Source organism: Solanum lycopersicum, chromosome 6 (genome assembly GCF_036512215.1).
Source record: "Solanum lycopersicum chromosome 6, SLM_r2.1".
Taxonomy (NCBI): domain Eukaryota; kingdom Viridiplantae; phylum Streptophyta; class Magnoliopsida; order Solanales; family Solanaceae; genus Solanum; species Solanum lycopersicum.
Genome location: NC_090805.1, coordinates 46,071,847 through 46,094,474, shown reverse-complemented (window position 1 = coordinate 46,094,474; position 22,628 = coordinate 46,071,847). Strand labels below are relative to the sequence as shown.

Genomic DNA, 22,628 nt, shown 5'->3' with positions numbered 1-22,628 from the left:
ATTTAAAATTCTTGTTTTAGTGCATCTGTTTCACCGCAATCTGCGTTATTATATCCGAAAGAGAATATTTACAAGATTTTTTTGGAAAGAATTCGTTAAGGATAACAAAAATTTAGGTTAAAATATTACATGAAAGTGAAAGAAAATCTCAAAAACTATTTTGGGTTCATTACTAAACAAAGTTTGTTTTTTATGCAAGAGTTAAGTACATTTACCCCCCAAAAAAAATCAAGGTGCTTGGATTTACACATGTATTAAGAAAAGAATTAGCAATGACCAAGTTAATTAAAATCTACTGCAAAAACTAGTTTACAAATTGTCACCATGTCAGTTGTCAACTGCAAACATGCATTCCAAAACGACAAAAAGGAAGTACGCTTTTTTTCGTTCTATTGAGTTTTTTCAATGCTATTTTTTAAAAACTAATCAAAACAATATCCAAAGAGTCATAATCTAATCGAATGATATACTCTTAACTAGGCTTAGAGTACAGAAAACATGGGCAATAAATATATTATCGCGTATTACTTTAAATAAATGAAAAGGCATGTCTGCATTCTTTCTGTGGATCGTGTTGCAAAGCCAAGAGAATGGAAGCTCTGAATCAGTTTACTCATAACAAATGCAATCGACACCATAGGTCTCATTCACCCATTAGTCCAATAGAAAGAGACGCGGTTGATCTTGTCAGACTCTCCAACTGCATATTAAGCATAAACTGAAAACCAGGAGATATCAACCTCATGCTGCATCGCCAGCCACACTGCAACATACATGAGTATCAAATAACTGCATTACTAACGAGCCAAAAGAATTGACCAATAGAGTTATGCTTCATAATTTAAACAATGTGAATATCATTCGACCCCTTGGTAGGATGACTGGGTAAAAATAAGATAATGAACGAAGAAGATTATCCTATTCATGTATTGACGAGAGTCACACAGGAATAAATTTTTAGCATGACCAGAAAGACGAGATACCTATTTGCATAAATAGGGATCTTCATAATGTCAAAACATTACTTGTATAACTAATAGAATAGTCAATAGGGTTCGGCTTCACTGAAACTTCAAAACTGAATTTAATTTGAAATAATGCATAAACTTGTCAACAGGAGAAAGAAAGGAAATCTACCCAAACACATAACTCACAAAATAGCCATGAAAAAATTAACAGTCAATATCCTATTACCTATAAATTTACGATACAATAATAACGTGAATAGTGACAGCTTTCATTCCCACAGAGGGGAAAGAGACTAAACCAACAATAGCCAAATTACCAAACCCAACTGCAAAAGCACAAGTCTGTTTCATCTTCCATTTCACCACCTTCCATCAATATTATTCGTTTAGACCAAGTGTTAATACACATGGAGACGCACAGAAGGACACTTTACCCGGTGCTGGCCTAAAATAAACATTGGTGGTACTTCCAAGCAGCACAGGCGAAAAGGAGTTAACACAGAGGGAGGAAAGGGAGATGGTGGTATTTGATAAGAGGAATGTCAACAGACATAACGATGGCTGTAATACAACAGCTAAGCAGGCATATTTAAGTTGCCAGCAATAGTGGTTCCAGATTATATTTGATTGTCTTGATAGTACGATTACATAAAGTGATTGGCTGTTGACTAACATTGCAGAATGGGGCTCTCCGGCATAGGCATTTCCCCTCCATTAATTTTTTTTTTTTTTGAAAATGGTAAACTTTAATTCCCCTCCATTAATTAAAAAAGGAAGAAAATTGGAATTTCAAGGTACTCCAGTATGTTATATACTTTAGAAGGATGGATAATTTCTCGACAACCTATAATTCATCAAATAAATAACCAAGAAATCCACGAGCACTATCGGCCCACCCCTCTATCTTTTTCCACTTGAATACCATACTTTATGCTGGCAAAAAAGGTCTCACACATGTGACTTGCACCTATTCCACGAAATACACATATAACTTATTGCGCTGCTCTTACCAATAGACCAAAACCCTGGGGCTTCATCAAATGACTTAATAAAGATATCAAACATGAATAATCCTAAGGCGCAAGTACATTAAATACCATTGTGGTTCTATTTACTTTGGGTTGCATTTGAATTGCACGCATGCCCTATCTCTATCATACTCACTGATCTGTGTGATTCAATATGGCTATAGACCGTTCCAGATTTAAGTTCACATCATCCAAAGATTAGCAATTCCACCACTAAGCTATTCAATATCTATGAATGGTCAAGTTCTCAAAGATTAGCAATTTTACCATATTTCCGAGCTATTTTATGTCTATGAATGGTCAAGTTCACATCATCCAAATATTAGCAATTTTACCACCTTTCCAAGCAATTCAATACCTATGAATGGACCAGAAACCACATCCAATATACCATGTTCTCTTTTTTGATTACTAAGTGAAACAGATGCTTATAAGGATATTAGCAGCAACAACTAATATTAACGCTATGTGATGTGAGTTTGCTACACAAATTTAAGAACGTAAAAACAGGTATACAGACCATTGAACATCCTCCTGGAAAAATGAACTTAGAGATATGTTTAATACTTAAAGCTACTTTAGGACATTCCTAAAAATAAACTTTGGGATAACACAGATCAAATTTAAGAATTAATTCCACGAAGAACATAGAACAAGAAAAATAAGTGATAATACAACAAGTTTCAAGTTCAATCACAAACCTTTGTGTTTTGCTTTTCAATGCCTCGGTCACATTTGACAAGATGCCACATATTTTTGCTTCTGCAGTTAAAGAATTGACAACTTCTTCTAAAGATTTCAATTCCTCGTGAAACTCTTTATGTAAAACCAAAGAGGAGAAATGCTCATCAACAACCAAACCAATGCACTTGGCTACGTCCTCGAGTGAAGGAACCCATTCACAAGCCTTCAACCCCAATTCAACTGGTGCCTTAGGACAAGGACACACCTGAGGAAACCTCTCATATTTATTCAACCACTTTTGCAAGTACCGAATCATAACCATTATCTCTGAACCAGTTAATTTACTAATACAAGCACCCATAATAACTTCATCCACATTCCTCGACGCAAGTAAATAATGCAAACACATTTCAGAAACTGAGAACCCATCATGTGCTAGCATAAGCAATAATGAAGCATCCCTAGCTATATCCATCCTAACCGGACCGAGGCTCACATCCTTTGCCTTCTCAATTGCAGACATTGCTTGACTCTCCCATTCCCTCCTCACATTAATCAAAGTAACATCCCCATTTTTCGAAAGGGAGAGAAAATACTTCAGCACACACATCATATCATAAGTTTGAATATCTAATACATGTTTTACACACAAAACAACCAGCCAAGATTGCTTCTTTTCAATTAGGTTATTTATCAAACTTGATATGCCTGAATGATCAACAATCCCATTAACAATCATACACTCCAAGATCTCCCAAGTCTCTAAAACAACACAAGCCTCTAAGACCAAACCCTTGACATCTCTACCCATAAAACTACCGAGCTTTTCAATCATTTTTACAATATTACCCTCATCCACCCTATCAGGACTAACTGAAATCCCAAATATATCCCAGATTCCCTTCATATAGGAAACCAACACCTCAAAGAATTCGTCTTTATTGAACGTGTTGGGGTTCTTCATCATCTTCTTCAATTTTTTGAAGAATTTTTGTCCTGACTCCATCACTTCAGCATCAGTCGATAAAAGGCTCCACCCAGTCCCTCGCTTGAGTAGAGAAATATCATCGTTATCCTCCTTTTCGGGTTTCAGTTGAAGCAGAACTGGTTCGGAGTTGAGAAGAATAGAGAAATCACCATCGGAGGTGGTTGAGGAATTTCCAATGGAAGCTTTAGTGATAACTTCCAGTAAAGACATTGAGAAAAATGGATACTTTCTTCGACTGTAGAGAGGAAATTGCTGAGCAGAGAAGGATAACAGGAGGTTGTTCAGAAAGGGCGGAGGAGAACGGAGAGAGGCAACGGCGGCTTTAGGGTAAGGCAGCGAAGCACTTCACAACATAACAAAGTATAGTTAAGTAGAATTGTATTTTGGGAAAGACAAAATATATACTCGAAGGTATAGTTAAAGAAATTAAATTTAAAAAAGTATAGTTTATTAAATTTAATTTTAATTAATTAATATGTAGTTTGCTTTATTAAATTATATAATTATAAAAATTAAATTAGTGTGATATAAATATCGCGTACGAGTAAAAAAATTTTATATACTTAAGTTTTTATACAATGTTTAAAAAATTGCGAGTCTATTGTTTTATTATTTTTTATATACTTAAGTTTTTATACAATGTTTAAAAAATTGTGAGTCTATATTGTTTTATTATTTATTTTTTAAAAATGGCGATCCGGATGGGGGAGGGAGGATATACCTGCACTATTTTTTTTTAAAACTATGATATATTCATTTTAAATTGCCAAGTTAAAAAGAGTATATTTTTCTCTTTTTCCATGTAATATTATAATATATATAATTATTATTAATACAGAGTTGGACAATATATTTAGACTGAATTGAACCTTCAAAGTTTCAGCATCATTACCACATAAACCTGATTATTGTACGATTGAAAACAATATCATATTCGTTAGTGAATGTATGATTGCCAATTTTTGTTTTTGTTACTTTCATAATTATATGTAAAAAATCAATTTGGCTAAAAAGTTATTTTCGATCGATCATTGTAAAAGGAAGTAGTCAAAACGGGATACTAGTATCATGCTCATCTACAGACTACAAGCAAAGATCCATCCATTGGCGATTTTGAATTTTAAGAACTTGAACTAGAGAGGGGCAACGAGATTCGAGTGAGAGCAAATTATCCGAAATAACTAGCTTATTTATTAGATATGTAGTATAAGCTGGCTGCTCATATGTCTGCACAAACATATGCACTCAAATAGCATTCCACTTGATTTTGTGTTAACCAAACTAATTCTTCCATTATCCACAACTGGATTCTCTCCAAGGAATTCTAACGTTAGGCTCTTTGAACGCGATCCTCGAGTGCTTTGAGTGGTAGCAGTTGGTTCCTCAAGTAGATGCAGGAACTTTCCATCCTAGTGGCATGGGACCAACATCATAGATGATTTCTCTGTGGCAAGACCATACAAGTTTAATAGCTTCTGGAGTACCTATTCCGGCTCCTCTGGGGTCCCCGGCAGGACCAAACCTACATTATGGGCATTGTTTAGGAGAGTTAATAAGCTAAATAGGTGTATTTACAATAACAGATAGAAGATGATAAGAAGTTGCTGACCAGTGATTCTGGGGAGCCCCTGTTGTTCTTGCTCTCAATCCAGCATAAGTGGTTCCATTAACTGAATTTCCAATCACTTTCTGAAAAGGGAATTTCACAATTGAAATAACTACATAATCATGTACATATAGGGGTATAGCTAATAAAGCTTTTCAAATCTCAAGTCTTTTCATTTCTCTCGTTTTTTTCTTTTCGTGATAGAAATGCCAGCCATCTTAACAACAAAGCATAGCAACTTTATCATTATCACTCAATGCTAAATTCTAAGTTCTAAATGATGCAAACAATTCAATAAGTCAAAATGTATTATAAAGGTTTAAGTTCCCAAGTCTGAATCTAAACTTCTTTTGTTCAACGTGCCTTAATGTTATATACAGAAACTAATCTAAACAGCAGATTAGACAATTGATGGAGGTGATTCAGCCCTGAACCCCTGGCTAGTATAACGTATAGCAATATAGTTTGATTTTCTTTGGTACTGTGTCCTGATTCTATTTAGGACTATCCAAACTTTTGTATCTTCCTGAGGTTTTATAGATATGAGACTAGCAAAATTTCGTCTCTTTCCCTTCTCTGTGGCTCTTCAATTCTACAGTAAGGTAAAATAGCAAACAGCATTACTACAAATGCTTCATGTAAGTTAACAGTGAACACTACACCTCTCTTCTCACCTTCCTTCCCTCCTCCTACACTGACTTTTGGGACATAATAGAAAATTCAACAGTTTTGATCTACAAATTTTCTTCGGTAGGGAACGACAACTGATTTGGCATTGGCATCTTTCGTGCTGTTATTGCCTTTTCTATTCTAGATTCATCCGATGAAGTACAAAAAATAAGTTTATGTACAAATTCTGGATGCTTTCTAGAGAAAGAATTCGAGATATTTTCTGCTAGTTGCACGTGAAACATTTTAAGTTGTATATAGAGCAACAGATATTTCAATAGAAACGGGAACATTTTCTTACTTGCAGGAACAATATATCATTGGAAACCACAGCAGCTGTTAAATGTGCATGCATCTTTTCAAGGGCATCGAGGACCAGTGGAAGCTGATTATCTTTGTACTCAGTCACAACCTAGGGGAAAAAAACAGCAAGATTTGATGAATCAGCGAGAAAATTACCCAACTTGACATTTAATTCAGAATATTCAATTACCTGGAATGGCCCAAAAATCTCTTTGGTCACGAGAGGATAATGTTCATCTTTGAGTATTTCTTCAAGAGGTACAAAAATAGCAGTGGGCTTAATGGCTCCATAAATTTTTGGGATCGAATGGTTCTGTAAGGCTTCACCACCAAAGAGCAATCTCGATCCAGGTATCTGAAGTAATTTCTTCGCATGGTCCAGCATTGTTTCAGTTGTAACCTGCAGGAGCAAGACATAACAATTATCGCCAGGTATTTCTGACAAGATTGTTGGCATTACTTGACAATGTACTACAAAGAATGCGTAATTCAAGAAAGAAAATAACGGATAAATCATGTTAACAAAAGGTGAGCTCCTCCTTTATTATAAATATTCTGTTTATATCACACAAAGTCCCAGATTTCTGCACTTGTTTGAGTGAATAATATTCTGAACATCAAAAAGACTATCCAAAATAGATTCAAATTCAACGTATCGATACTTTCAAACTTCTAGTAAATTGTATCAAATGATGGACACAGAATCTCCAAATTAACATTAGCATTAGGTATTCTTACCGTAAGGACAGGACCAATAGTTAAATCATCTAACTTTCTTCTTGCAGCAAGCTCGGTCATTTTGTCTAAGAGAGAACTTTTACTCCAATTCTGCACCAAAATAAAAATGGTTAGAAAAGAGAGTTCTTTGAACGAAATTCAATGAAACCATATTACATTACTTTTTCCAAAACTTATATAAACCACATAGATTTTGTATCTCAAAACATTTAACTTCCATGAAGAAAATAGAAGGACTAAGCACACCTCATGCATGAACAATATTGATTCAGCTGAACACTTCTGACCACTACATGCATATGCATCTTGGTCACAAACCCATGCAACGTAATCCACCTGTCAAAAGCCAACAATCACAATAAGTAAATAAAAAATCTTTAAAAAAGCCTTTCCAAAATGCAACAAACTCTGTCGATAACAGATTATGTAAACCTCATTGACATCGGGCCCAAGGATCTTCCAGTCGAATCCAGCATCTTCTAGTTTGACTCGACCGCTTAGGTCATCAGCTAACTTCTCTGCCACCCTTGAGCTACCTGTGAAGAGAGTCATGCGTGGTTTTGCCTAACGACACAATACGAAAGAGAACTATGTCAGGAAATAGGAATATTATCTTTAGTAGTTGGAAAAGTTGGTTAGAAAGAATCCGACAATTATTATAGACTCTAGAAAGTTAATTACTCCATATTAGTGCGAAAAGCCAACAATTCAACAAAGAAAATAGATTAAATTATTCTTGGGATTCCTGAATTAGTTTAACATGGTTGAAGTGAAGGTTATTTGCACATAACATGAGGACAACAAAATTTTAATAGGATGGGAAGTTTTTGGACTAAAATTTGTAATTTTCAGTTGCCAATTCTTGTTCATAAGTGGCCAAAGGAGTCTAGTTTTAGAAATTAACCTCCACGAGTAGCTTGTTCATTGTCTTTCCATCTGAGTTTATGAAATCCACATCATCCACAGGTAACCCACACTCATGAAGTAGTCGAAGCATTTGTTCCATAACAATGCATACCTAACCAACAATGCAGGTCGAATTATAAAAACCACACTGGAAAAATATTTAGAGTTATTAACAGGAAAAAATAAACTAAACTAGGAACAAAATCTTCCAATTATCTGCACATTTTGTTAATTTGACAAAAAAAGTAAGGAGTTTGTAAAAATCAATAGCAAATTTTTCTTCTTTGATATATGATAGACAAGTTTGTTTCTAAGCTGGACCTTGTCCGATAAGTAATTTTGCACGTGAAAGAGTCTACAAAAATTTGCACAACCTTACCTTGCTATCAACTTTAAGTACTGGCTTATTTCCCATATACAACGCTCCCATCAGCTGAAGCAAAGGAATCTCCAAAGGAAAATTAAAGGGAGCAATAACCGCTACCTATGAAATATAAAGTTAAAAATTGGGTAGTGTGAGAAATTTTAATAATTGAAATAAAAAATATCATTCAATCGCATAAGGAAGTCACAACAGGAAAACGTAAGAAACAAATTATGTTCTGTTAATTTACCACTTTGAGCACTATGGCCAAAAGCAATGTATAACACAACTTAACACCATTCTGAAATTGTGAAGAATTTGTTTCCCCCGAAGCTAAGTGATTTTAGTTACATAACTAAACCTTCAGATCTCAGTTTCAACGTGAAAGATTGTATCATAGGACTTTTTTGTTAACATGTTCCATTAAATATAGTCAACAACGGAAAGAACGGTGCCTTACAGGTCCATAAGGCCATCGGAAACCATGGCTCTGCTGCCCCAGATGATTTCCTGGTACTGCAAAAGATCTAGCTAGAAAGCGAACCTGCCAAATAAAATCAAGAGTTCAGCATTGGATCGGACAGTCATGTATCATGTTAAAGAAAATGGAGAAATGATTCCCGTGTGAAATAAGTCCTTGTTCCTGAAACTGAAACCTATTAAGCTTTCAAATATTTCAGTGTCAAAAAAGCTACTAACAGTTAACAGAACAGCAAAAGGAAAAAAGAAACAACCAATCAGTAGACACAAAATTGTTGAAATAAAATAAAGCAGCAAAAAAATCACATGGATGTGAAAGCTATGCTGCTGAATTGTTGCGCCACGATTTAAAACACATCTTTTTCTTAGCTAGTCCCTGTATAACGTTGAACATACAAGGTAATAGTTTTAGAATCTACCTGATCACCACAGAAATTTTCCAGAAATTTCTGCGTCACGAGAACTTCAACAAGAGCTTGTTGGTAACTCTTAGGAGACACCCTTTGTATTAGCTTCGCAAAGAAATCAGAAACCTGTAAGACCCAAAAAGAAAAAGAGAAGAAAAACATTAAGATGATAAGAATTAATTATGCATATCATAAACTGTTAGTCAAAAAGGTTTCGAGAACATCAGCATCCTTGCTTGAATATATATTACCTCAGGCAAGCCAAGCGCATGAGCTGCTTTTGTAGATACGTCTCCTAACATTAAGTACCTGCGAGAAGCGGTGTCATTCGGATTAAATTTTCTTAAGTCCTCATATCTTCCTTTGGAGAAAAATTCATAAGACAGTAAATGCTCATCTAGACAACTTCATAAAAAAACAAGAAAAAGACCAAAAACATTAAAAGCATACCTTTCTGGTGCTTTGAATGGATTATGTAGACCATGTTTCGGGCACTTGGACAAGCTCTCCACAAACGGCTGCACACCCAGCAATAGGACTTATAGAACCATGACAATCTTTGGTGTTAAAGAATTCATACTAGAAGGGAAAAGTCTTTATGCGACTGAACTAGAGTTGGTCATAAAGTAACAAGTTAACTGTACAGAATAAACAGACTCTACTGTCGAAAGACTCATCTTGAAAGATACAGTGCAAAGAATTATGATGCATCCAAATTATATATACCTGCAGTTCTGATTCATTTACTTCTGCAACTTTAATGAACGGCTGCCCATTCAAGGGATCCAATATTGTATTCCAACTAGAAGATTTTGTCCACTTGCCCTGCACTGAATGGATGAAATTCACTAGTCAACTAGATGTAGCAGTAAACTAGAGCAATGACCAGAGCTAGCTTCTCCCTTTTTTATAGGAGAAACACACTTGAATCTGATCGAAAGAAAAGTGGTGTACGGAAGTGATGTATTACTTCAATATCAATTGCTAACATGCATATGGTATACAGGGAGTTTAACATCATTCAAACTTACAAAATTATCTAAAGTCTATACAGTATATCTCACATCTATTCTTAGGCAAACGTTGGAAAACTGCATATTAATGACCAATTTCAGCAGCTAGTCGTTATGTAAATGTACATACCCAAGTTGTGAACTTCAGCAGGTTGAGAGCCTGATACTTCTTCAGCTTTTACAGTAGCAAAAGACAAAGTGTGGTTTGATCTGCATTATGAAAGATTAAATCACAATGTCTGAATGACTCTAAAACAACACCGTCCGCTTGGTCCATACACGTCAATTGATTATCTCAAAACAGAAGGTTGAGACTACCCAGAACCGTAATTCAGTAGAAAAAGAAATACTAGTTAAGCAGCATTTACACTGATAACAAGAAGTCCATATCATGATAATGTAGACGCCCAATAAGGAAGAATCAAATACAAGAAATCATCCATCCATAACATAAAAAAGACGACATTTTTCGTTTTGAATCCTTAGGGAATAAAATCTTAATAGCGAAAAAATAGTAGCACTAACTAAAAAAGATGGAAGGGACTTCAGGTTCTGTTAAAACAATTGGTTTAGAAAAGAAAAAAAGATAGTCACACAACACATTGGTAGTCTCAAGCCCAGATAAAGGACGATATAATGAACCTTCGTAAAAACTACCAACGGATGGACTGGAATGAACAGAATTTAAACTAATAATTTCCAAAATGGTAGTTTTTAAAAAACTAAAGCTTAGATTTTATCGAAAACAACATCTCTGTCACCACAAAGATAAGGTAAAGTTCTTTATACATCCTACCCTATGCACAAAATTTATCAAAGATTACAATAATCAAATTGTAAACGCTTCTAAAGAACAATTTTAACCTATTAAAAGTGATTCCTTCAAAACACCATTACATTATTGTAACAAAACAACTGAAATTAGGTGGCGATCGCTTTGTAAAGTAGAATTATTAAACCTAGATTATTTACAGAGCTTTTATTACTGAAAATGATGAGAATAAAAGAGTATACCTTCTAGAATCGAATAAAGTGATCCAATTGAGATGACTAGAAGAAGCTCTCTTCTGCAATTGCCTGTATGCGGAAAGTCGATACATCATTCTCTTCCAAACTTTTCGATAGCACTTTACCTAGGTTAAAAGATTTTTTTTAATTTATAGATACTCTGATTCTCTACTTAAGATTTATAGGTAAAATAATATATTTGATTTGATGTTTTCTATTATATCTTCAATAAAATATAACGATTTAAATCATGAATAATTCCTTAAAGTTATTAGTATAATTTACTGAGATATCTTAACTAAGACTATTACCCATTAGATACTTTAATATTAAAGAATATGTATTTATTGAACATAAAATAAATAAAAAAATTAAAAATATTTTGAATATAATTTACAAATTCATCTTCTTAACTTGGTCTTACAGATACAAATTGTTATTTAGGAATTTAGGTAGATATGTGTGTTTAAATTAATGCAAATTTTTAAAAATATTTGTGTAAATCTAAAGTTTAAGGGATAAATATAAAATAAGTTTGAGTTTGAAAAAAATCGAATTGATTTGATTTGATATGAAGTTTTAAAAAGAATATATAAAAATTTGATTTTATAATTTTAAATTAAAACTATTTAAAAAATATTAAAATATATTTTAATTTTATAATTTTAAACATAATACATGGAAAATTGAAATTTAAGTATTACTAAATAAAGAAATAAAAGTTTTTTCTTTAAATATAGTACATAAAACAATATTATTCATTTTATAGAAAAAAAGTAAGAGTAAAAATAAACGAAATTAAACAGTAGACTCCGATAAAATTGAAGTGTCACTGACTCAGTTTTGTTTGTTTGTTTGTGTGTGCTGTTTCATTTCCAAAATTCCAAATAATAAACAACCACGTGTGAGTGAGTCAGAGGTAGCTGCGTAAGTCACTTCGAACCGTTGAATTTGTCTTTAGTTTTTTTATTTATTTGTATTCTTAAAAAGCATTCGTTATGAATAAACATTACGTGTTTAGATTTCACTTGATGGAAAAAGTATTTGAATTAATTTTAAAGTGAATTACATTAAGCACCCCATTAGGTTACTTGGTACTAAGTACTAGGAGAAATAATTGACGGTGACGGAAAAAATTTATCCGCATCGAGTGTTTATATTAAGTTAATGTAATTTTTATTATTATGTGATTTAATAAAATAAAATGAATTGTAAATTTAAACACATGATGTTCATGTATTGGTTTGGTATAAACATCCGATAGGAGTAAGTTTTACTCTCATAGTTCATGTATTATATATGATATTATTTAGTATTATATTTGATAAGAATTTAGGTCTATGTATAACTAACTCACCTTACATGGTATTATATAATGTATTATTAACATCTTCCATTTGGAGGTATATTTGTAATACATAGGATATAATATCATGGGATATGTCTATATAAATATAAAAATATAAATTATTTTTATTTATTTTCTTGATTTTATATTTTATATTTATACTAGTTAATATATTTAAATAGATTAGCATACAAATTAATTATAAAATTGCATATATATTAAAACTACAACTTTGAATTTAAGTGTATACACGTGTTGATAAACTAGATAGTTAAAAAGTATGTTTATACAAGTTTTGCTATTAGTGATAGTTTGATATGCAAACTATTACCGTAATATTATAATCATGAGATAATACTCTGTAGACTAATTTATCTCACATGGAAAATGAGATAAAATAATTTCAAGTGGGATGATATACAATGAGGTATTCAAAAATCAGTTTAGAATTAGAATCATACTTATGTTTGGTTGATGGTATAAAATTAGGGAAAATTTCATATATGGCAAATTTATTAGATTAAATAACATTATATGGGTATAGTTTACCTAATTACTTTATATGGGTATAGTTTAGTTATTTTAGGTATCTTTAATTTTGTATATAATGTTTTTATTTATTTATACAATTATATTTTAAAAAATGATTTTTAACTGAAGCTTTAAATATGCTAACAATAAATTTAGATAATGCCATAATTTTAGGGAAACGTCCCTTTTTTTAAGCTAAACGTTCAAATTCAAAAAAAAATCTGTATATATATATGAACTTACCTTTTTTGTATATTTATATATGTACGTGAATATATTAGTTAAACGTGACATTATATACAAGTTTCTAAATGACTTTTTATATACTCCAATAATATACAAAGTTAATATATACTAACTTCAATAATTTGTATATAACTACTACAATATACAAATTATAATCGCATATGATATTTTCCCATCTATATAACTAAATCCAATTACTTTGTGTACATATGTATATAAAAAAAATAATGAGCCTTTCATATACAATTACCTACTACTAGCTATTAAAACAGACATGTACATATCAATTTTTGTATATGTATATAAACTTAATATATACTAGCTTCAATAATTTGTATATAACTAATGGAATATACAAACTCTAATTATATATAAAAAAAATCATCTGTATAACTAAGTCCAATTACTTTTTTGTATATATATACAAAAAACAAAAATAACATAAATATGCAATATACTATATACAATTACTAAACATGCAATTATACTATATACAATACTTAAGTAATATTTTTTGTATATTGACATCTAATTAACCAAAAAATTGTATCTAACTTTGTGTTTTAATACAGTAACTCATGAATATTATGTTTTTAAGATCCGATAACTTTAGAAACATTTTCCTCTGATTCAATATTTACAGCTTTCCTCTTTCTTCTTCCTTGTACTATTTTAATGCCTCTAGCTTTGACATTGTTAATAGCTTGTTGAACTGCCGTAGGGTCTTTTTTTCCTTTGATCTAAGCTCTTCAATTGTTTGTTCTTGTATAACTTGATTTGATTTTCCCAATGACCCTACATCAAACCCAAAATCTTGAGTTAACCCCATTGAAAACGATGGTAAAATGTCAACAACATTGACATGCAAAAGAATACCTCTGGTAATCCTCAAAGATGAAGATGATTCATTCATTGTGTGACCAATTTTAGATCTATCAGGAACAAAAAATCGATTATTTCATCAAAATATATGGGAAAAAAATAAACAGAATACATATACAAATTTTGAATAAGTAAAAAAAAAAAGAAGAAGAGGTAAACAACTAAAATTAAGGAGTACTTACGAAATTGACTTCAACTTCGGGAGGGAACTTCAATTTCGGGAGAGAATAATCTAATTTTGGACAACAATTTGAATTTCAAACTGGATAGCTAGAGTATTAAATGTAGGAGAAAAAATTGGAATGTGAAAAGGAGAGAGAAAATTGTTTTGTGTATAATTATATACAAAATTAAAAAATAACGTTTTTATACCATTGGTTATATAATAGGTTGTGGACCCCATTAAATATAGCAAACAAAAATAAACTATAATTATATAAGGTAAATAAATTAAACTATATCCCTATAATATAATTAGATATGAATGTTTGCCATCCCATGTAATTTTCCCATAAAATTATACTGTTACATACCTTTGTATTTGTAAAACAAAACAAACGTCCGGTTGAATGAATTCAAGTTTGGTCAAAAAATAAATAAATTCGAGTATACGTTATTGGGCTTATGGGCTTGAACAGTATCGGACCATAAAAACCAAAGCATATGGATTACTAGTAGTACTTCTACTCAATAATTACAGAATTTTTGGCTAATTGTCCATTTTTAGGACAATTATTTAGTAAATGATTGTTTTTTTTGTAACTTAAAAACATTTTAGATCACAATTTAAAGAATATTTTGAACAATCTGAAAATTTTCATGAAAAACCTCAGGCCAATGTTTAAAATTTTGTAAGGTATCACAATATTTGTTTTAGGGACAAGGATCTGAAAAATATTTCAACTTTGATCGAAATTATTGTTATGATATCAAAATTTACGGAGCACCTCTTACTTCTTGCGCTATTTAATAGTGTATTTTAAAGGTATATATGTGCTCACATGGACAAATCTCTACTTATAATTATGCACTATTTATGAAGTTCAACTGAACACATATATAACTTTAAAATATATTATTAAATAGTGTAGGGGATAAAAAATATTTTCCAAAATTTGATATCGTTTGAACAACTTCAATCAAAGTTCAGACATTTTTCCCTTTTGTTTTATTTGTAAGATTGAATATAATATGATCAAATATTATATACAAATCTGAAGTTGTCAACTGTTATGCATGGTAATTCAGCAGGGGATATTATTGAAAGACTTTGTAAATAAAGCCAAATTCTAAATAGTGATTTGAGAAATGTGAATTAGCATAAATCAATCCAATAATCAAGATATCGTGGTCAACTTTATTTATGAAAAACAATTAGATAGAGGTTGAAATTCAATACTAAAGAAAAAGCAACACGTTGTATCCACGCCAAATATTTGAAAATGAAGTTTAATTCCTAGTAGAGTATGAATATTACTTGAAGATACATATATTTAACCAAACATGGTAATATTATGAAGTCCAAGTTGTAGATATTATTATACATTTAAAGTCCATTGACTATTTGAGAAGATGCCTGCGTCAATAATTTAATTTTTTTTCTTCTATCATTAAGAGCATTGACTCTTTCTCGTAATGTATATATTCCTTACCAATATACCACTGATTAATTGGTTGTGTTCATGTGCAAATCCGTGGCATTCAACTTTTTATTTTGAGACAATATTTATATTAAAGCTTAATTAAATTTATGATGAATATAATATTTACAATAGAGCTTAATTAAATTTATGATAGATACAATATTTATATTAAAGCTTATTATATTTATGATATTCACTTTGTTTTTGTTTATTAATGGATAAGCTAGAAACCTATAGGAGTATTTGTCTAATATTGAGTTGGTGTACTTGTTAAAATAATAAATAGGATTATATCATCTTTTTAAATATAATAAATTTAATATATTGAGAAATGATTATTCTTAATAATAAGAAAAATGTATAAAATAGCAATGTATTGATTTAAAATAAATGCTATAGCCATAATTTCATTTAATTTCTAATCCGTAACAAATGATTTGTCATTCATAATTTGATATGATCACACTTCCATCAAATTTATAAAAAATGTTGTGATTTATACAAATGATGTCTGTAATTTATACAATCAAATGTTGCTTATGATTTTATACAAATCTGATGCTCCATAGTGAACATAATTTGCTATGGAGCGCAAATCACCAAACTGTAGTTATAAAACGCTAATTTGATTTTTATGTGTTGCTAAATTCAAAGTTTACTCATATTAATAAGGGATAATGAGGAACTAATTAAGTGATGAATGATATGTCTTTTATTCTTCTTTTATTTTTCAAATTGAATAAACTTGTAAAAATCAACATCTATTTTAAATATAGTCGACAAGTAAAAGTAAACAAAGTACTATCAACTCCTAATTAATTCAAACACGCCAAAACACTTTATTTGTTACATTTTTGTTTACACACCCTTAAAAAACTACGTGATTTGATTATAATGTCTTTATTTATTATTTTTTAATTATTTAAAATGTTAATCTATCGAGTATCTTTTGGAAACAATTTTTTTATCTTTATGAAATAATAGTAAAGTCTGCATTTATAACTCTATCCTCCTACTCCCAAAACGTCACTAAGTGAGATTTACTAGGTATATACATTATTGTTGTATTTTAAATGTTAGAATTCGTATAAGTAATATTTATATAACGCTTACTAATAAACACATATTGTAAGTGATAAAAACTTTTGAAAATATGATTTTGAAAGTAATATAGATATATAGTTATTTACGTAGTTATAAATTGGCAAATTAAAAATAAAACTAAAAGTGTTTTTACATATAAAATATAATAATATACTCACTATTTTATATGGGACAAATATTATATAAATTAATACATATGAAATATTAACTTTTTTTGAAAGAAATGTAACGCTATGGGTAGAGATAAAGTATACATTTGCCATCGTCAATTCACATTTAAGTTATAATTAAAGTTAATATAACTTACAAAAATAACTTTTGAGGTATGAATTTCAAAAAAAATTTAAAAATTCCGATATACACATATGAAGTTTGAATTGTATATCCGTTTTAAATATCTAAAATTTGGTTCGTATTCTATGAATTTTGTTAATGTGATGTGTTTACCCTTATGGCTCTTCGTTGCTTTTAAAGATTAACAATTTGCTTTCGGATTATTGTATACCCTCCAGCTCATCACGATGTTTAAATAAAAGTCGTAATTAGTAAATGGTAATTAATAATCATTTAAGCTTTTTCCAATATAATTAATTGTTTGATATTGTAATATAAATTTAATGACCACTAATCTGAAGTGTACATGTCTATTGCGTTACTTTGGATTTGGTCAATTCTTATTCGTTAGCAAGTCCGTCCTAGCGAAGTAAAGTCTCTATACCTATCGCTTGATTAATCTGATCAGACTCTTACTCTTTCCTACTTTTAACAAAAGAATAAGAACTCAATTCATCCTTAGTAGTATTCTATAATATCCTATATATCTCTTTATCTTGGCTAACTCTTTCATAAAAATGTCTTTATTTTTATTTATAAGAAATGACTAATAGCTTGTTTGGTTAAGTTTTTTGAGTGATTAAAAATATTTATTTAAAAAGAATAGCGTTTTTGGTTAAGCTTTTGAAAGAAAATAAGTGGTCGGGTAGAGTAGCAAAGCTAAAAACAAATATTCTTTCTAACAAAAAATACTTTTAAGTTTACAAGTAATTTTAGAAAGCTTGATCAAACCGCTCAAACGTTGATTGTTATCCAAAAGTATTTTTAAATTATCGATCAAACACAAATGGCTTCTCACTAATTTTATCTTTTTTTTAAAAAAACATTTTAAAAAGTAGGTTAATTTTAGAAGTTTATTAAAACAAGTTATAAGAAATAAATAAAAATTTATTATATTTTAAAAAGAAAAAACTTATTCGCTAATTCGCGTATCATGATATCAATCCCCTATCACCAAATCAATCACTCCTTGTCTACTCCACCCGCCACCGCGATCCCAAGGCCCCAACGGTCTTGCTACCTCACCGTATTTTCTATATTATATATAAATATTTTTAAGAATATGTATTTTTATTTATTTACTAAACACTAAAAAATAATAGAATAATCACTAATTTTACAAAACTTATTTCTTCATATTTACAAATTTTAAATTTTTCATGTCGCTCTTATTTTATTTTGTGAGATTCAATGTATTAGTAGAGTCTTAAATCTTAATTAATCTGCATTCAAGCAAATGGACCAATATAGGGCCGTTTGGATCAGCTTAATAAAAACAGCTTTAAAAAAGTACTTTTGAAAGTGCTGAAACTTATTTTTAAAATAAGCAGTTATGCGTTTGGATAAAAGTGCTGAAGTTGTTATGCCAAAGGAAAAATGGAAGAAAGAGATGTTAGGGTATATGGGCAATTTGGAGATTGTATAAAAATATTATGGGCAAAAAGATAAAAATGTGGTCAATTTAAAACAACCTATAAGCTAAAAAAAAAAAAGCACCCCTACCCAGCTTTGAACTTTTGACTTAAAATAAGTTTTTTTTAACTTAAAATAAGTTATTTTGAATAATACCAAACAGTTAAATAAGTCAAAAATCAGTTTTTAAGTCAGTTTGACCAGCTTTTAAGCTGAGCCAAACAGGCTCATAGTCTTTCAGTATTAGTACAATAAAGCTGTAATTAGAGAACATTTCAAAGCATGGATTATAAAATAAAATCTCAGTCATTAATTAAAAATAATCCCACTTAAGTATAGTTGGTGTTTAAATTAATTAGATGCCAACAAAAACCGTTGACCTTAATTATAAATATGTACCACCTCTCAACTTAAATAGCCAAGAATCTAGCAAAAAGTCTTGGTGCTGTGATTTTTTTTAATTATAATTAATTCCCTGTTAATCAATTATACATGGCTGCCACAATTCATGACTTAATTTATTAATTTGTTTCTCTATTATCTTAATTTGTTTGTATGACTGGCGAGAAACCAAGTCCTATATTGTACTATAAATTTATTTAGTTTTATTATTATTAGTTCTTAGATCATGTTTGAAGAATTAAGAAAAGCAAATTGATAAAATATCTGCATGATGGAACGGATGACATGAAGGCTACAATGTGTCAAAATAATACAATAATAATAAAGAAAAAAAATTCATTGACCTAATTAGCATTTTAATTATTACTCTAATAAAAATTGAGGTATTGTTGCTTACATGTTTGGTATAACAACTGCCCTCCCCCCCCCCCCCCCCCCCACACACACAAAATCCAAATTGAGATAATAAAAAAAAATTGTCAGACACCAAAAAGAAAAATTAAATTAAATTCATTTAGTTATGATCCACAATGTCTTTCATGAGTTAAATTTTTTATATATGGATAATAAATAAAATTTTAATACACAATCAAATCATTAGGTTATAAGTAATCATCTTGGATAAATTTGTAATTTAGAGAGGGAAAATTAGTGACTACAGTTTTGATGCTGAATTATTCGAAATAGAATAATTTAATTGTAGATTTAATTATTTTTTAATCAAAAAATTCTATCGCTAGCAAAATAGCTCAACAATGGCCTTCCGACTAAATGTTATTTGTATTTGAATGAAAAGGGCTGATTTTGTCCTTCGTCTACACGTCAAAATGATATCATCCCAAACAAATTGGAGTCAATGAAATTAATTAGATCTCTAGTAATTTAATCAAGTTTAGTATTACTTAATAGTTATCTCGGTTAAATTTACCATATAAATTATGGGTTGAAGTCCATGAAAGTCAAAACTTTTGATGAATATAATTTCTGGTTATTATGATCCACAAAATATATAAAAGCTACAAGAAAGGATATGAATGTGGATGGGAGGTTCTTCGATATCAAGAGTGTGTTAGGGAGATCAGTGAAGATGGACTGAATCTATGTATATTTTTTATTTTTATTTTTTTGGATAGGATTCTCATTATTATGATTATTTATTTGTTTAATTTGAAGCTACCTCTCCAAATGATTTTTAATTGGGGTCATTTGGAATCCTTAATGTAATTATATGATTTAAGGAATTAAAGGAATAACTCATTAAAAGCAAGCTTAGCTAAGCTTATGGAAAACTAAAAGTAATGTTTATTTCTTTTTAAAGAAAATCTTATTTTAACTTTGCTTTCCGCAACTTAAATTGTTTGGTCTTCCTATTCGCTTTGGATTGAGGTGTTTAACAAATTTTTTGAGGAACACTTTTGATATCTTGAGCAATCATAAATTGTTGTTCCAATATTAAAAAAAATATTTTTCAAACAAGCTAGCAAAAAATTCAAACGATTAGTATCATAATATAAGAGATTTTGAAAATTTAGTCAAATAAACTATATAAAGTCTCTTTTAATAACATCCTCCTCAATCCACACATCACCTCGAGGCATATTTTTTTGACGTGCTAGTAGAGTTAAGTTCTTTGTTTTGACTTTTGAGAGGAAATGAATAGTTGAATACAATGTATATAAATTGGAAAAACAATAAAATACAATGTATTTAAATGGAAAATAACCACATCGACGAAGAGCCTGTAGCAAGTTGCACTTAATTAGAGAAGATGTGCCTATCTAATTTAATATGAAAATTTTAAGGAGGATTTAATTTTAATTTTTGTAAAAAGGCTCTAAGCCATTTTTAGATTTTTAAAAGTTAAATCCTTTATAATATCTGTTAGATTAGCAAATATGAAAAGCACGCAAAAATCAATATTACGCTAAACAAATGAATTTTAGATCAATTTTTTTTGAGTTTTAACATAGGTCATATAAAGAGATTATCTATCTCATATCGGTATAAGTGTAATTTGTGAGACTTTTTTAACATCTTCTTATATTTAGAATTAAATGTCTGGAGCGTATAACAATTTTAATATAAGTCATGTTCAATATCATGAATCAAAGATTTTAAGGGTCTTTTTTCGACTCCAATCTAATAACTAGCTTAAAATGTGAGAATTGTTCAATTCATATAAAAAGTCCACTCAATATTTCATAATTAATCGGTGTGAGGCTTTTTCAACCGTTGACACTATTATTAAGAAGAACAAAACTCTAAATTAAGGGTGTGTTTGGATTGGAAGAAAACATTTTTGGTGTTTTCTTATTTTTCCATATGTTGTTGGACAAATTTTTTAGAAAATATTTCTTTTTCTCTTTAAGAAAACAAAATTCTTAAAAATGAGAAAAAATAGTTTTTTTTAATACAAATATAAAAAACAAAGTTGTATAGTTAACATTTTATGTTTACTGCATCTTCCCACCCCTTTCACACTTATAATTTTTTTACTAGATTACATATAAATATTTTTGAGATGACATTTTATTTATTTATTTAATTAATTATTAAATAATAATAAAAAACTAAATAAAATCAACTTGAATTCTCAAAAAATGACTTTCAAAAAAATATTTTTCATGAAGAATATTCTTTTTCCGCGTCGTACCCTATATTTTCTTTGCACTAGCCACTAGGGGGAAAAGTCCAAGCCACTAGGGGAAAAAGTCCAACTTTACACTTATTAGAAGTATGAATCAACCATATCTTTGTCTTTACAATTTTGGCACAAAATTACCCTTTTAAATTCATACAGAAATTAAGAAAAGAGTACTGAAAAAATGGTGCATTACTACAATTTATTTATTTTTTTTAAAAAAAAACTGACTGGGAACAAATAAAGTCAATTAATTAATGATCACCACTATCAAATCAAACAAATTGAAACTAGAAAAAGAAAAAATAGAGGTGAAGAGGGGCCTCAATTGTTTTTTATTTTCTTTCTTTCTGGTGTTTAAAATTTATATTAGAGCTCCAATATAATTTGGATCACGTATTATTGGATCCATTCGAAATTAACACTTCTAACAAGATATTCTCTATATTCAAAATTTAAATTTAAAATCTTTAATCAAAGATAAAACAGTTTCGTTACTGTACTACAATCCATATTGATGGACTTCGAATCTCTTATTATCAAATGATAGGTTAACATCCCGACATTTGTGGTCCATTTGAAAGGGCCAATACAACTTGATGATTTGATTGATCGATGGATGGACCCTTCTTATTTAATTTTGTAAAGAATCTAACTTCACTAAAATACAAATTCTATTTAAAACGAAAAGATATTAATTAGGTGAACCTTTTGTTTTCATATCAATAGATATCGTTTCAGCAGCCCAATAATTACTTATGTAACACATTATTATTCCTTTAAGAATTTCACATTTCAAAGGTCGACTTATAGACTCATTATTAGTTTTTAAATTATTGTTTGAACCAAAAAGAACATTTGACTTATAATTAAAAGACGAAGGATAATTAAGCTCTTAACTAGTCCTTATGATGACATTAAGT

At 30.0% G+C, this 22,628-nt stretch overlaps 2 protein-coding genes and 1 long non-coding RNA gene across 3 annotated transcripts; all 3 read right to left on the bottom strand.

Moving 5' to 3' along the window:
• Positions 1–351: 351 nt before the first annotated feature.
• On the bottom strand, positions 352–4,611 carry LOC101250023 (uncharacterized). Its single transcript, XM_004241519.5, has 2 exons — positions 2,698–4,611; positions 352–763 (listed from the first exon to the last, which is right to left on the bottom strand). The coding sequence occupies exons 1-2, from the start codon at positions 3,876–3,878 to the stop codon at positions 742–744; spliced, it is 1,203 nt and encodes a 400-aa protein (XP_004241567.1). The 5' UTR covers positions 3,879–4,611; the 3' UTR covers positions 352–741.
• A 225-nt stretch (positions 4,612–4,836) lies between these two features.
• On the bottom strand, positions 4,837–11,282 carry ADH12A1 (probable aldehyde dehydrogenase). Its single transcript, NM_001346685.1, has 16 exons — positions 11,169–11,282; positions 10,285–10,364; positions 9,868–9,971; positions 9,592–9,659; positions 9,393–9,450; positions 9,154–9,267; positions 8,715–8,798; positions 8,270–8,374; positions 7,889–8,002; positions 7,417–7,548; positions 7,231–7,320; positions 6,985–7,074; positions 6,437–6,646; positions 6,245–6,355; positions 5,278–5,357; positions 4,837–5,190 (listed from the first exon to the last, which is right to left on the bottom strand). Exons 1-16 carry the CDS (start codon positions 11,255–11,257, stop codon positions 5,052–5,054), a joined length of 1,668 nt encoding a protein of 555 aa, NP_001333614.1. The 5' UTR covers positions 11,258–11,282; the 3' UTR covers positions 4,837–5,051.
• A 2,542-nt stretch (positions 11,283–13,824) lies between these two features.
• LOC138349175 (uncharacterized) lies at positions 13,825–15,080 on the bottom strand. The gene is made up of 3 exons (XR_011221818.1): positions 14,352–15,080; positions 14,164–14,219; positions 13,825–14,082 (listed from the first exon to the last, which is right to left on the bottom strand). It is a non-coding gene; the product is annotated as an uncharacterized lncRNA (long non-coding RNA).
• Between the last annotated feature and the right edge of the window lie 7,548 nt (positions 15,081–22,628).